This window comes from Ranitomeya variabilis, chromosome 2 (assembly GCF_051348905.1).
Source record: "Ranitomeya variabilis isolate aRanVar5 chromosome 2, aRanVar5.hap1, whole genome shotgun sequence".
NCBI classification, from domain to species: Eukaryota; Metazoa; Chordata; class Amphibia; order Anura; family Dendrobatidae; genus Ranitomeya; species Ranitomeya variabilis.
In genome coordinates, this window is record NC_135233.1 from 379,332,745 (window position 1) to 379,347,505 (window position 14,761).

The 14,761-nt window shown below is 46.1% G+C and overlaps 1 protein-coding gene across 4 annotated transcripts in view; it reads left to right on the forward strand.

Annotated features, from left to right (window-relative positions):
• Positions 1-14,761, forward strand: part of LOC143806148 (uncharacterized) — a 33,754-nt gene that overhangs the window by 7,306 nt on the left and 11,687 nt on the right. For 3 of the 4 annotated variants that reach the window (XM_077286134.1, XM_077286135.1, XM_077286136.1), the window contains 5 exons: positions 940-1,035; positions 1,497-1,586; positions 9,801-9,890; positions 10,874-10,963; positions 11,846-11,935. In XM_077286134.1, the coding sequence (XP_077142249.1) occupies positions 940-1,035; positions 1,497-1,586; positions 9,801-9,890; positions 10,874-10,963; positions 11,846-11,935 (456 nt within the window). The remainder of the gene's footprint in view (positions 1-939; positions 1,036-1,496; positions 1,587-9,800; positions 9,891-10,873; positions 10,964-11,845; positions 11,936-14,761) is intronic. The other variant, XM_077286137.1, reaches the window with a different exon arrangement.

A 14,761-nucleotide genomic window follows, 5' to 3' on the forward strand; every position in this document is an offset into this window, starting at 1 on the left:
ATACTTCATTTTCTGGAACAGTTTCAGGGGTGCCAACACTGTCAGCCATGTCTGTACGTGCAGAGAAGGAGGCCGGATATCCCCTTTATGTGGCCGTCATTGTATAGGGGGCCGATCCTTTCTTTCTATATGTGAAGGGTTGTTTGCACCTCCCCCATCAGCCGCCCGCAGGGTGAGATCAGTCAGATTAAAGGTACCTTCACACTAAGCGACTTTGCAGCGAGAACGACGACGATCCGTGACGTTGCAGCGTCCTGGATAGCGATATTGTTGTGTTTGACACGCAGCAGCGATCTGGATCCCGCTGTGATATCGCTGGTTGGAGCTAGAAGTCCAGAACTTTATTTCGTCGCTGATCACCCGCTGTCATCGCTGGATCGGCGTGTGTGACACCGATCCAGCGATGTGTTCACTTGTAACCAGGGTAAATATCGGGTTACTAAGCGCAGGGCCGCGCTTAGTAACCCGATATTTACCCTGGTTACCATTGTAAAAGTAAAAAAAAAACACTACATACTCACCTTCTGATGTCTGTCACGTCACCGCTGCTGCCGGCGCTGACACATTCAGTGCAGGGAAGCCGCCGGCGGGGGACGTGACAGACATCAGAAGGTGAGTATGTAGTGTTTTTTTTTAACTTTTACAATGGTAACCAGGGTAAATATCGGGTTACTAAGTGCGGCCCTGCGCTCAGTAACCCAATGTTTACCCTGGTTACCCGGGTGCTGCAGGGGGACTTCGGCATCGTTGAAGACAGTTTCAACGATGCCGAAGTCGTTCCCCTGATCGTTGGTCGCTGGAGAGAGCTGTCTGTGTGACAGCTCCCCAGCGACCTAAACAGCGATGCTGCAGCGTCGCTGAGTGTGACGATACCTTTACCCTTCTGGATGTTTATTAATGATTACAATTTATGTTATTGATTAAGATCTCCTTTTCCAGAATCTGTAATTGTGAAGCCGGACATCGAATCCAAGATAAAAGAAGGGAAGCCGGTGATTATAACTATTCCTCTGGACGACGAGTGCAAGTCCTCAGGTGAGCAGCCAGATAGTGACGAAGATAAAGGAGGCATAACATATGAGATCTCTGCAGATGATGCTTGTGTAGTGCTGCTTCCCTTCCTGACATTTATCTCGTGCTCCCACCAGTGCAGAAAGCTGCAGTCGCCTCATTCACTCACATGGCTCCGCGCAGCACCGTCTCAGGCAGCTGTGCACAGAATAAGCTGTGAAGGTGTCCGTGCTCCCCATGCTCTTCATTGTTAGATCAGTGGGGTATCCGAGCATTTCAGTGGAGTGACGTGGGTGCCCGCCCGCCTCAGTTACTTAGTCCACCCGCCCCGTAGTATCTTTGGAGAGAAGCTGCAGTTGGCGGTCCGCCTTCGGTCAGCTTGATACATAGGGACCTGCTCACACAGATCCTCTGATGGGTCCTATTATATTGTATTTCTGTACATTTCTACCATCCCTCCTTCACTTTTCCTTTTGGATCCGCAGACGTTTATGTGATTTCCGATCCTTCAGCAGTAAAGCAAGAACCTGAATCTGAGATTAACCCTTTACCGCACAGCAAGTCACCGGCAGAAGGTTTGTTGTATACGGACATCCGGTCTCCTCCCTCCTACTACTCTTTGTTTCTCACGTATAGAACACAGACCCATTATAAATGGCAGGCTGCGTCTGTTTTTTACCCTTCGCCACGACAGCACCCCACATGAGAGAGAGGGATCCGCCCATAGGAACAGGAAACCTACAGAATAAAAGGAGGCGGTCCCCTCTCCTCCTCAGTTTAGGTTTCCTGTTTCTATGGGAACCCGAAGTACCTGCAGTCAAGAGGATTCCTGGGCCATGCACCCGCCTGCGTCAGTCTCCGTGGGAACGGCAGGGGCTGCGGTGCCAGAAGCAGCGGCGGGGGAGCCACTGTTTGCAGCCTCCCCCCTCGTCTGGTCGGTCGCCATGGTCCGGGTTCGGTGCCGCTGGTCCGCCCGGCTCCATGAGGACGCGCGCGCTCAGCGGCTGGCTTCTTATCCAGCAGCCGCCGCATGGTAAGGAGGAGCGGCGCGTCTAACCCGGAAGTCGCTGGAGCACTTCCGGGTTGGGTCCGGGGAGGCAGGAGATTCGGCGCCAAATTTAAAAATGCAGCGCTAGCGTCGGCCGGTGTGTGTAAGTATGGCTTCACCGGCCGATGTAGCGCACTTGCCTGTAACAGAGCGGTCTCCCAGCAAGGAGACAAGCGCCAGGAGCAGCACCAAAAGTGGGGATCGATCTCAGGAAAAGCGATCTGCCACCAAACAAAAGGATCTTTCTTCAAAGAATCCGCCTCCAGAACCGGTACCTGTCAGCTTCACTGGGTGAGTTTTTAAAAGAGTCTCTTCCCATATGCTGATATATGTTCCTCCTGTATCCCCTTCCTCTAGACTAAGAAAAGGACACATAAAACCAAACACAGAGAATGTGCCTTATGTTTACAACCCCTCCCGGACTCATATACAAAAAGATTATGTGCAGAATGCATCATGCTAACTTTACGGCAGGAAAACGTAATGACTCCGTCCGACGTTAGAGCCATAATACGCGAGGAAATGCAGGGTCTGGCGCATACAAGTAGCACCAGTACCCATCAGCCTAGCCGGTCCCGATCTCCAACAAGCCCAGAGTCAGAGGTAGTACAAAAATCCTCTGACGAAGAGGAGTCTCAGCCAAGTTCATCGGAATATGAAGGAGGGCTTTGTCTACCAAATAGCAGCATAGACAATGTAGTAAAAGCCGTCAGAAGCACGATGGGGTGTCCAGACGAGAAGGGAAAGAAGTCAGCTCAGGACATCATGTTTGCGGGGTTAGGACAGAAAAAACGGAGGTCCTTCCCCGTCATACCCACAATTAAAGAGCTAGTTAAAAAGGAGTGGGAAAAACAGCATACAAGAGGTTTTTTTACCATCCTCTGCTAAGAGACGCTACCCCTTCAGTGATGAAGAACTTAATACTTGGCAAAAAATACCAAAGGTTGACGCGGCAGTGGCCTCAACTTCTAAGCAATTGGTCTTACCTGTTGAAGACTCGGGGACTCTGACTGATCCCTTAGACCGAAAGGCAGAAGCCTTACTTAAGAGGTCATGGGAGGCTAATACGGGGGCATTCAGGCCAGCCATTTCTGGCACCTGTACTGCAAGATCGCTGCTAGTATGGACAGAGCAGCTGGAGGAACAAATTAGAGGTGGAGCTTCGAGAAATACAATTCTATCGAAAATCCCTCTAATGAAAGAGGCAGTAGCATTTCTAGCTGATGCCTCGGTGGACTCGCTACGCCTAACAGCCAGGTCAGCCGGCCTAGTGAACACAGCCCGGCGAGCACTCTGGTTGAAAAATTGGAAAGGGGACGCACAGGCCAAAGCAAAACTTTGTGCGATCCCCTGCCAGGGAGAGCCTTCAGGAGACGCCCCTTTACCAGAAACAAACCGGCTGAGCAAAGGGAGCGCTGGGAGACAAAGGATCCAAAACAAAGAGGTGCTCTGTTTTCCGGATCTTATAACCAAAAACGTAACAAATACCGTTAATTATGAAGTAGGCGGTAGATTGAAATATTTCTTTTCTAAATGGAAGCTGATAACATCTAGTCATTGGATTCTGGACATTATTGAAAACGGATTAAGATTAGAGTTTGATAGAATCCCTTGGGATTCTTTTATAGTAACATCTCCAAAAGGACGACAACAGCAAGAAGCTCTAGAATCAGAGATCCTGTCGCTTCTATCTAAAAAAGTATTGATAGAGGTTCCCCGGGGTCAGGAAAAGAAGGGGTTCTATTCCCCTTTATTCTTGATCAATAAGCCGGATGGTTCATTTAGAACCATCATAAACCTTAGAAAACTAAATTCCTTTCTGCGTAACCATACCTTCAAAATGGAATCCATTAGTTCTACCATCAAACTTTTGTTTCCTAGGTGTGTCATGGCCGGGATAGACCTAAAAGATGCATATTATCATCTTCCCATACATGCCGAACACCAGCAGTATCTAAGGGTGGCAGTCATCATGAAAGGACAGGTTCGTCACTTTCAGTATGTAGCAATGCCATTTGGGCTTTCTATGGCCCCCCGCATCTTTACAAAAGTGATATTAGAGGTGATGGCTTATCTGCGCCAACAGGACACTCTGATAATACCCTACCTGGATGACTTTCTAGTGGTAGGAGACTCTATTGCTCAATGTAAAATGCGGTTGTCTAACACGATCTCATCCCTGCAGGAGTTGGGTTGGATCGTCAATTTCGAAAAGTCCAGACTGAATCCAGACACTACTCAAATGTTTCTAGGGATCCAGCTAGACTCCGTAAGTCAAAGAAGCTTTCTCCCGCATTCAAAGAAAATGATTATACAGTCAAAGGTGTCAGAAGCAATAAGAAACCCATACATGACACTAAGGAAGGCTATGTCCTTATTAGGATCATTGTCCTCATGTATCCCGGCTGTACCCTGGGCTCAATTCCATACCCGCCAATTACAGTACGAAGTATTGTCAGTCCAGGGACAAAGAGGACACCTGGAGAGTAAACTAACTCTCTCTAGAGATGTCATAGAGTCTCTATCCTGGTGGCTAGATATGGGACACCTTTCAGGAGGTGTACCTTGGGTAGTAGATCCATCCAAAATAATTACTACCGACGCCAGCCCTACGGGGTGGGGTGCACATATGGAAGATGACATAGTCCAGGATACCTGGAATCAGGCAGAATCATCATGTTCGTCAAATTGGAAGGAATTAACAGCAGTAGGAAAAGCCTTAAATTATTTTCTTCCACAGATTCAAGGAGCAGATGTAAGAGTTTTCTCAGACAACTCCACCACAGTGGCCTATGTAAACCGTCAGGGCGGTACACGGTCAGGAAGTCTGATGACCATCGCAGGGGAAATCCTCCAGTTTGCAGAGACTCATCTTACGTCCCTAACAGCTCTACACATCAGAGGAGTAGAAAATACCAAAGCGGACTACCTCAGTCGAAACAGGCTGCGCCAGGGAGAATGGTCCTTAAACAGAACCGTGTTCAGACTAATAACAAGAGCATGGGGAGTGCCTCAGATAGATCTATTTGCCACAAGAGGCAACAGGCAAGTAGAAAGATTCGCTTCCCTGAACTCCATGGATCATCCAGACATGCTGGACTCCCTACATCATCCTTGGGACTTCAGACTGTCTTACGCCTTTCCTCCAATGTCTCTAATTCCGCTAGTGATCAGGAAGATCAGGAGGGAACGTGCAAGGGTAATCCTCATTGCACCCTTCTGGCCAAAGAGACCGTGGTTCTCCTGCCTCCAAAGCATGTGTCTATCCGATCCATGGATTCTTCCATTGGACAAGGAACTACTGTTCCAGGGGCCGTTTTTCCACCCGCAAATGAAAGGGCTTCACTTGACGGCGTGGAACTTGAGCGGCAGTTACTAAGCTCAAGGGGTTTTTCAGAACAGCTAGTAAAAACCCTGCTACTAAGTAGAAAAAGATCTACCACCCTGATATATAGCAGAGTTTGGAAAAAATTCTTAGAATTTCATACAGTACCATTCACTAATCAGGTTCCGATAACACCTATTCTAGAGTTCCTACAAAAAGGTAGAGAATTAGGATTATCAGTGAACACCTTAAGAGTCCAGATATCAGCGTTAGGAGCCCTATATGGATATAATATAGCCGCTGATAGATGGGTCTCCAGATTCATTAAGTCTTGTGAACGAAGTAACCCGGTACATATTCCCCGTCTACCTCCGTGGGACTTAAATCTAGTGCTAGAAGCCTTAACCAGCTCCCCATTTGAGCCTCTAGACTCTATACCTCTAAATGTCCTCACATATAAAGTAGCCCTGACCTCAGCCAGACGTGTTAGTGACATCCAGGCCCTATCAGTAGACCCACCATTCTTACTGATATTCCATGATCGTATAGTCCTAAAACCAGACCCCTCTTACCTCCCTAAGGTAGCATCCACCTACCACAGGTCACAGGAAATATTTCTCCCTTCCTTTTTTGATTCTCCTGTAACCCCTGAACAACATAAGTTCCACACCTTAGATGTCAGAAGAGCCATCCTGACTTATATAGAAAGGTGTCAAACATGGAGGGAGAGTAGGGCTCTGTTTATCTCCTTTCAGGGCCACAAGAAAGGACATGGGGTCACGAGAGCTACCATATCTCGGTGGATCAGAGATGCTATCTGCTTGGCCTATACATCAAAAGGCGAGATTCCTCCAGTGGGTATTAAAGCGCACTCAACACGAGCCATGGCTTCCTCCTGGGCGGAACAAGCGGATGTCCCGATCCATCTAATATGTAAGGCCGCAACTTGGTCTACACCTTCTACCTTTTACAACCATTATAGACTTGATCTATCTTCTTCTTCTGATTTGACCTTTGGTAGAGCTGTGCTTAGTACAGTAATCCCACCCGAGTAATGACTCTCTGAAAATCTCTCATGTGGGGTGCTGTCGTGGCGAAGGGTAAAAAGCCGGATTACTCACCGGTAATGCTCTTTTAATGAGTCCACGACAGCACCCATTTACAACCCTCCCTGATTATGCACAGCTCTTTCTTTAATTCACAAATAATGGTTGTATAGAGTTTTTAAGATATTTTGCTGAATAAGAATTAATACTAAAGCTTTTGCGGTTCCCTTTTTATACTCTGTAAACTAAACTGAGGAGGAGAGGGGACCGCCTCCTTTTAGTCTGTAGGTTTCCTGTTCCTATGGGCGGATCCCTCTCTCTCATGTGGGGTGCTGTCGTGGACTCATTAAAAGAGCATTACCGGTGAGTAATCCGGCTTTTTTGTGGACTAAGTATCTGCAAAAAAAAAAAAAAAAAATCGCCAAAACTTCTAATTTATGAGTCATGGATCAGTATCGCCCATACAAGTGCACAGCCGTATGACTGGCGCTGCTGTTTATTGGCTGCATTTTTCCTCCCCTAAGTGAGTAGCGTGCCAGGGTGTTGGGGGACACAGAATTGGGGTGATCATAACTCAGTGCTAACAATACCTGGGAGGTAAATTGACGGGTAAGGCTTGAAGCTTTGAGAATGCCTATGTATGAATGTAGTCAGTGAAAAGAAGAATAACACAAAAATATCCAACTACCGTATATACTAGAGTATAAGCCGAGATTTTCAGCCCATTTTTTTGGGCTGAAAGTCCCCCTCTCGGCTTATACTCGTGTCATACCCAGGAGTCGGCAGGGGAGGGGGAGTGGGGGCTGTCTAATTATACTCACCTGCTCCTGGCACAGTCCCTGCTTCCCGGCGCCCCAGCTTCTTCCTGTACTGAGCGGTCACATGGTACCGCTCATTACAGTAATGAATATGCGGCTCCATCTCCCATAGGGGTGGAGCGGCATATTCATTACTGTAATGAGCGATAACGGTGACCGCTCAGTACAGTTAGAAGCTGCAGCGCCGGGGAAGCAGGGACTGCACCGCGCCAGGAGCAGGTGAGTATAACGGGGAGGGGAGCGCTGCGCCGCTCCGTCTTCAGCGTCTTCTGCAGTGACGCTCAGGTCAGAGGGCACGGTGACGTGGTTAGTGCGCGCCCTCTACCTGAACGTCAGTGCTTAAGATCGAGCGGCGCCGGAACGAGGAGCAGGTGAATATTGAAAGTGACGGGGGCCTGAGCGACAGAGAGGTGAGTATGTGATTTTTTTTTTTTTATTGCAGCCACAGCATATGGGGCATGTGACTGTATGGAGCATCTTATGGGGCCATAACGTTTGTGCAGCACTATATGGGGCAAGTGTCTGTATGGAGCATCTTATAAGGCCATAACGTTTGTACAGCACTATATTTGGAAAGTGTCTGTATGGGGCCATAACGTTTGTGCAGCACTATATGGGGCAAGTGTCTGTATGGAGCATCTTATGGGGCCATAATCAACGTTTGTGCAGCATTGTATGGGGCAAGTGTCTGTATGGAGCATCTTATGGGGCCATAACATTTGTGCAGCACTATATGAGGCAAATATCTTTATAGAGCATCTTATGGGGCCATAATTAACGTTTGTGGAGCATTATATGGGGCAAGTGTCTGTATGGAGCATCTTATGGGGCCATAATCAAGGTTTTGTGCAGCACTATATGGGGCAAGTATCTTTATGGAGCATCTTATGGGGCCATTATTAACCTTTATGCAGGATTATATGGGGCATATTTTAATATGGAGCATCTTATGGGGCCCATCATGAACTGTATGGAGCATTATATGGGGCTCCTGTTTCAATATGGATATTCAAAAACACTTAACCTACTGATGTCTCAATTAATTTTACTTTTATTGGTATCTATTTTTACTTTCGACATTTATCGGTAGCTGCTGCATTTCCCACCCTAGGCTTATACTCGAGTCATTAAGTTTTCCCAGTTTTTTTGTGGCAATATTAGGGGGGTCGGCTTATACTCTGGTCGGCTTATACTCGAGTATATACGGTAAGTCAAACGGACTATCACTCATATAGATTACACGGAAATTAAGAATGGCAGAGCCAAATAGGGGATAGAAGAATGTAATCTTGTACTCTGTCTCAGCACGTTTCGCCTTTAGGGAGCTGTTGTGGAGCACCGTGGTGTAAGGTTCCTGTGTGCACCGTCTGCCTTCGCATCTTCCTTTTAAAGCAGAAGTCATGTCCATCAGGCTATTGGGTGTGAACCCAAGACATGTAAGAGGTCTCCTCCTTAGACATTTTCGTGGTCTAAGGAGATGTCACCTAGTGAGGTCACAAGGAACAAGATCTCGTCCAATCCAGACTGAACAGCGGATTTCATCGACATCTCGGGAATACTCCTTTACAGAGAATTGTTATTGCAGGTTTTCTAATATTCAGGACCACCTGGTAAATACTAGAAAATCACACAAAGTTAGGATCCCTTTAAGGCTTGATCAGTCAGTCTATACTATACATTGAATGGCTTAACAATTCTTGGGTGCTCCAAGAATGCAATGATGCCACCGGCAGCACCCGAGGGAAGCGGAAGTCAAAGAGACCGTCCCATGGAAGAGAAGCTAAATGCTCGCTGTGAATTCTACAATCTCTGTAGAAGTTAATAGCACAAGTGGTTATAAGAAGCTATGTAATAAATCTTATAAGTGAAACTTGCTTCTTTCTCTACTTGTGAGCCACTGCCTCCTCTACCCCCGGTCTCCTGAACTCATCCTTCACTCTATAAAATAGCTACATTTTTGGTGAAAACTGAGGAATCAGATTGCAGCTGCATGTAGGAGAGGTTGAGAAATGGAGATTGTGCTGCTGCTTTCTAGTAAGTAAATTATGTCACTGCAGCGCTGCATTCACAGCTACACTTCCCAGTAGCACTGTATATTATCCTGTATGCTGCTCTCTAGCAAGTTATTTCTCACACCAGCACTGGATTCACAGCCACATTTCTCAGTAAGGCTGTATATTGTCCTCTATTCTGCTCTCTAGCACGTTATTTCTCACCACAGCACTGGAGTCGTAGCCGCATTGCCTAGTAAAGCTGTATAATGTCCTCCATTGTGCTGCTGCTTTTGGACTTGGGCTTCGGAGACTGGACAGCAGGAATCCCTTATGTCTGCATGTGTTGGATATGGGGGACGTAATACCAGCCAGTCTGAGCTCAAATGCAACATGTAATTGCAGAGACTTAGTTTATAGAGGGGGAAACTGGTTGAAAATGTAGAGTACAAGTCCCATAGTGGCCAGAAATAGGGTACGTCCTCAAGTACACATGTATGGATGTGAATATCTTGTATGTCTCTCTTATGTTAGTCACTTTTCCTTATTTTGGATCCGCAGGTATTTATGTGATTTCCAATACTCCAACAATAAAACAAGAATCAAAGCCTGAGATTAACCCTTTACCGCAGAGCAAGTCCCCTTCTGAAGGTTTGTTGTAGATCTATATCTGGTCATTACTACTTTCCCAGCCATTGGCAAGTATCAGGGCTACTGCTGTGAATAAAGCGACCCGTGGCCTGATCTCACTGTAGTTTGTGCAGACTCAAATATTAAACCATGAGCTCCCGCTCCAACGTGTTTCTTGCCCTGTTAGGAGCTATGGTGGAGCTATGAAGTATCGGGATCATAGTGAGGCGGCAGGGACGCCTCGGCATCGGCCACATCTTCCTTTTAAAGCAAAAGTTACTCCTACTGGTGGGCTGGGTTCTGTAGTTGGCCAATAAGGAGGAAGGAGGTGTGGCCATCTGCTAGCGCTCCCTTCACCTACAGGTGGGCTTAGTTCTGTACCTGGCCAATAAGGAGGAAGGAGGTGTGGCCATCTGATAGCGCTCCCTTAACCTAATGGTGGGCTTAGTTCTGTAGCTGGCCAATAAGGAGGAAGGAGGTGTGGCCATCTGATAGCGCTCCCTTCACCTACTGGTGGGCTTAGTTCTGTAGCTGGCCAATAAGGAGGAAGGAGGTGTGGCCATCTGATAGCGCTCCCTTCACCTATTGGTGGGCTTAGTTCTGTAGCTGGCCAATAAGGAGGATGGAGGTGTGGTCATCTGATAACGCTCCCTTCCCTTAAAGCGACCGATAAAGTCTGAACCTGAAAGTTAAAGTTACGCAGGAAAAGAAGGGTAAAACCAAAGTATGAGGTATATGACACCTCTCTAGTAATTTATGACTAATAGTGGGTCTATAATTAAAGACCCTGGATAGTCACTGCATAGGAAGGGTTAATTTTCCCCTGTGTAGATGGGTATATACAAGTGATATCACCAGGTGTTCCTGCCCATCCAGGAAGTAGCCGTAGTCGGGAGCCGCCACTGGTCACCCGGACATGTAGATCTGGGCAGATGGAGCGGCTGCTATAGGATGTAATTACATTTCTACAATCTCCTTCACTTTTTCTTCTTTTGCCTTCGCAGATATTTATGTGATTCCCGATACTTCACCCATAAAGCAAGAACCTGAATCTGAGATTCGCCCTTTACCGCTTAGCAAGTCGCCGCCTGAAGGTTTGTTGTAGAGCTACATCTGGTCACTGCTACTTTCCCGGCCATTGGCAAGTATGGGATAATAATAATAATAATAATAATTTTTATTTATATAGCGCCAACATATTCCGCAGCGCTTTACAACTTATAGAGGGGACTTGTACAGACAATAGACATTACAGCATAACAGAAATCACAGTTCAAAATAGATACCAGGAGGAATGAGGGCCCTGCTCGCAAGCTTACAAACTATAGGAAAAGGGGAGACACGAGAGGTGGATGGTAACAATTGCTTTAGTTATTGGGACCAGCCATAGTGTAAGGCTCGGGTGTTCATGTAAAACTGCATGAACCAGTTAACAGCCTAAGTATGTAGCAGTACAGACACAGAGGGCTATTAACTGTATAAAGTGTATGAGAACACGATGCAAGGAACCTGATTATGTGGGATCTGCCGTTGTGAAAAGAGCCACCCTTGGCCTGACCCCAATTATAGGTTCTGCAGACTCAAATATTGAAATCTGCGCTTCCTACCCATCAGGAGCAGAGAGAGAGCAGAAGGGTGTCGGGTCCATAAAGAACCGGCAGTGACGTCTCAGCATTGGCCGCATCTTCCTTTTAAAGCAGAAGCCACTCCTACTGGTGGGCTGGGTGTTGCAGCTGGCCAATAAAGAGTAAGGCGGTGTTTCCATCTGATGGCGCTCCCTTCTCTTAAAGACACGGGTGCAAGAAAAGAAGAATAAAACCAGATTATAAATGATATATGACACAACTCTAGTAAATAAGTTCTAGTGGGTCTACTAATAAGACACAATGGTCACCCACGCCCAGCACAGGAAGGGTGAATTTTCCCCCATGGCTTCTCACAGATGTAATTACTACATTTCTCTTTTGGATCCGCAGAGGTTTATGTGATTCCTGATACTTCACCGATAAAGCAAGAACCTGAATCTGAGATTAACCCTTTACCAGTCAGAAAGTCACCGCCAGAAGGTTTGTTACATGTGAACATTCGGTATCCAGTCACCTCAGTGCTACTTTTTTTTTAACTTAAGTAGATTTTTATTAAGAATAAACATTACATTTTCCATCGTAGTTCAAAGTGTTACATACAAAGTTTTCCAGCTTTAGAAACCCCCAACATTCCCAACAAATCCCACCCAGCCCCCAAAGGACAGCTCATCTCCATTAGAACTTCTCCATCATAATATTAATGAATTAATGAACCTTTAGTCCACTCAACTCACTTAAGGCTAGTTTCACATTTGCGTTTAAATCCGCAGCGTTTAAAACGCATCCGCAAGTGGTGGAAAAAACACGTACAAACGTGGCGGTTTTTTTTACGCATGCTGTTAAAAATCGCCGCGTTTACATGCTTTTTTCCCTGCGTTTCGTTTGCGTTTATGGTGCGCATGATGAGAAATTTCACAAGAGAAAAATCAAGCCGGTAATTCAGCGCGGTGTACAGTAAAATCACACTGACAGGTTAGAATAGAGTAGATATATACACATAGAATAGGTATATACATATATATATATATATATACACTCACCGGCCACTTTATTAGGTACACCATGCTAGTAACGGGTTGGACCCCCTTTTGCCTTCAGAACTGCCTCAATTCTTCGTGGCATAGATTCAACAAGGTGCTGGAAGCATTCCTCAGAGATTTTGGTCCATATTGACATGATGGCATCACACAGTTGCCGCAGATTTGTCGGCTGCACATCCCAAAGATGCTCCATACAAGGCAGGATGGATCCATGCTTTCATGTTGTTTACGCCAAATTCTGACCCTACCATCCGAATGTCGCAGCAGAAATCGAGACTCATCAGACCAAGCAACGTTTTTCCAATCTTCTACTGTCCAATTTCGATGAGCTTGTACAAATTGTAGCCTCAGTTTCCTGTTCTTAGCTGAAAGGAGTGGTACCCGGTGTGGTCTTCTGCTGCTGTAGCCCATCTGCCTCAAAGTTCGACGCACTGTGCGTTCAGAGATGCTCTTAGGCCTACCTTGGTTGTAACGGGTGGCGATTTGAGTCACTGTTGCCTTTCTATCAGCTCGAACCAGTCTGCCCATTCTCCTCTGACCTCTGGCATCAACAAGGCATTTCCGCCCACAGAACTGCCGCTCACTGGATTTTTTTTCTTTTTCGGACCATTCTCTGTAAACCCTAGAGATGGTTGTGCGTGAAAATCCCAGTAGATCAGCAGTTTCTGAAATACTCAGACCAGCCCTTCTGGCACCAACAACCATGCCACGTTCAAAGGCACTCAAATCACCTTTCTTCCCCATACTGATGCTTGGTTTGAACTGCAGGAGATTGTCTTGACCATGTCTACATGCCTAAATGCACTGAGTTGCCGCCATGTGATTGGCTGATTAGAAATTAAGTGTTAACAAGAAGTTGGACAGGTGTACCTAATAAAGTGGCCAGTGAGTGTATATGTCAGTGAGACACCTATATATGTATATTTATATTTAATGCAGCGCTAGATAGCATAAAAGCCGCTAATTCAATTACCGGCTTCTGCTCTCTCCTTCACAAACCCGACAGGATATGAGACATGGTTTACATACAGTAAACCATCTCATATCCCTTCTTTTATTACATATTCCTCTTCAGTAATGTAAGAAGTGTCTGTGTGTCAAATTTGGGGGCTCTAGCTATTAAATTAAAGGGTTAAATGGCGGAAAAAATTGGCGTGGGCTCCCGCGCAATTTTCTCCGCCAGAGTGGTAAAGCCAGAGACTGGGGGCAGATATTAATAGCCTAGAGAGGGTCCATGGTTATTGGCCCCCCCTGGCTACAAACATCTGCCCCCAGCCACCCCAGAAAAGGCACATCTCTCTCTTCCCACTCCCGTGTAGCGGTGGGATATGGGGTAATGAAGGGTTAATGTCACCTTGCTATTGTAAGGAGATAGCAGAAGCTGGTAATTGAATTAGCGGCTTTTATGCTATCTAGCGCTGCATTAAATATATATATATATATATATATATATATATATATATATATATATATATATAGGTGTCTCACTGACATATATATATGTATATATACCTATTCTATGTGTATATATCTACTCTATTGTAACCTGTCAGTGTGATTTTACTGTACATCGCATGCGTTCAAAAAAGCAACAAAACGCATGTGCTTAAAAACGCATGCGTTTACATTGACAGCAATGCGTTTTTTTGTCGCAATCCTTGCGCGATCGAACGCATGCGTTTCCTGGCGGCAAATAGACGCCTCTAGAAATTACTACATGTTGCATTTCCGCGCCAAGCCGCAAACGATGAGACGACGCATGCGTCGGCAAACGCGGCAAAACGCAAACAAAAAAAAACGCATGCGTTTTCAATGTTAAATATAGGAAAACACGACACATGCGTTTATATGCGGTACAAACGCTGCGGCCACAAACGCAAATGTGAAACCAGCCTAAGGCCGCCTAATCATCCAGCAATTTTCACCAGTCAAGGGCCTTTAGCTTCCCATTCCCTTTACCTACCCTACCCCAATTCAATCCACGGAGACCACATTTTATCGAACGTTTCTGTTTTCCCGCATCCCTTATAAACCCCCTTCTCCAACTTGAGGCCGTGCTTTACATATTGAAGGAATTCTCCCCTCGCAGGCGGTTCCTCCTTGATCCAATTCCGTGCTATCACTTTCCTAGCCATATATAATAGCCTAGCAATTGCAATCTTCCAGTTGTTATCCACTCCAATTTCATCCACATATCCCAGTAAGCACACTATCGGATCCCTCGGGAGCTTACATCTGTACGCTCCTTCCACACGACTCAGAACCA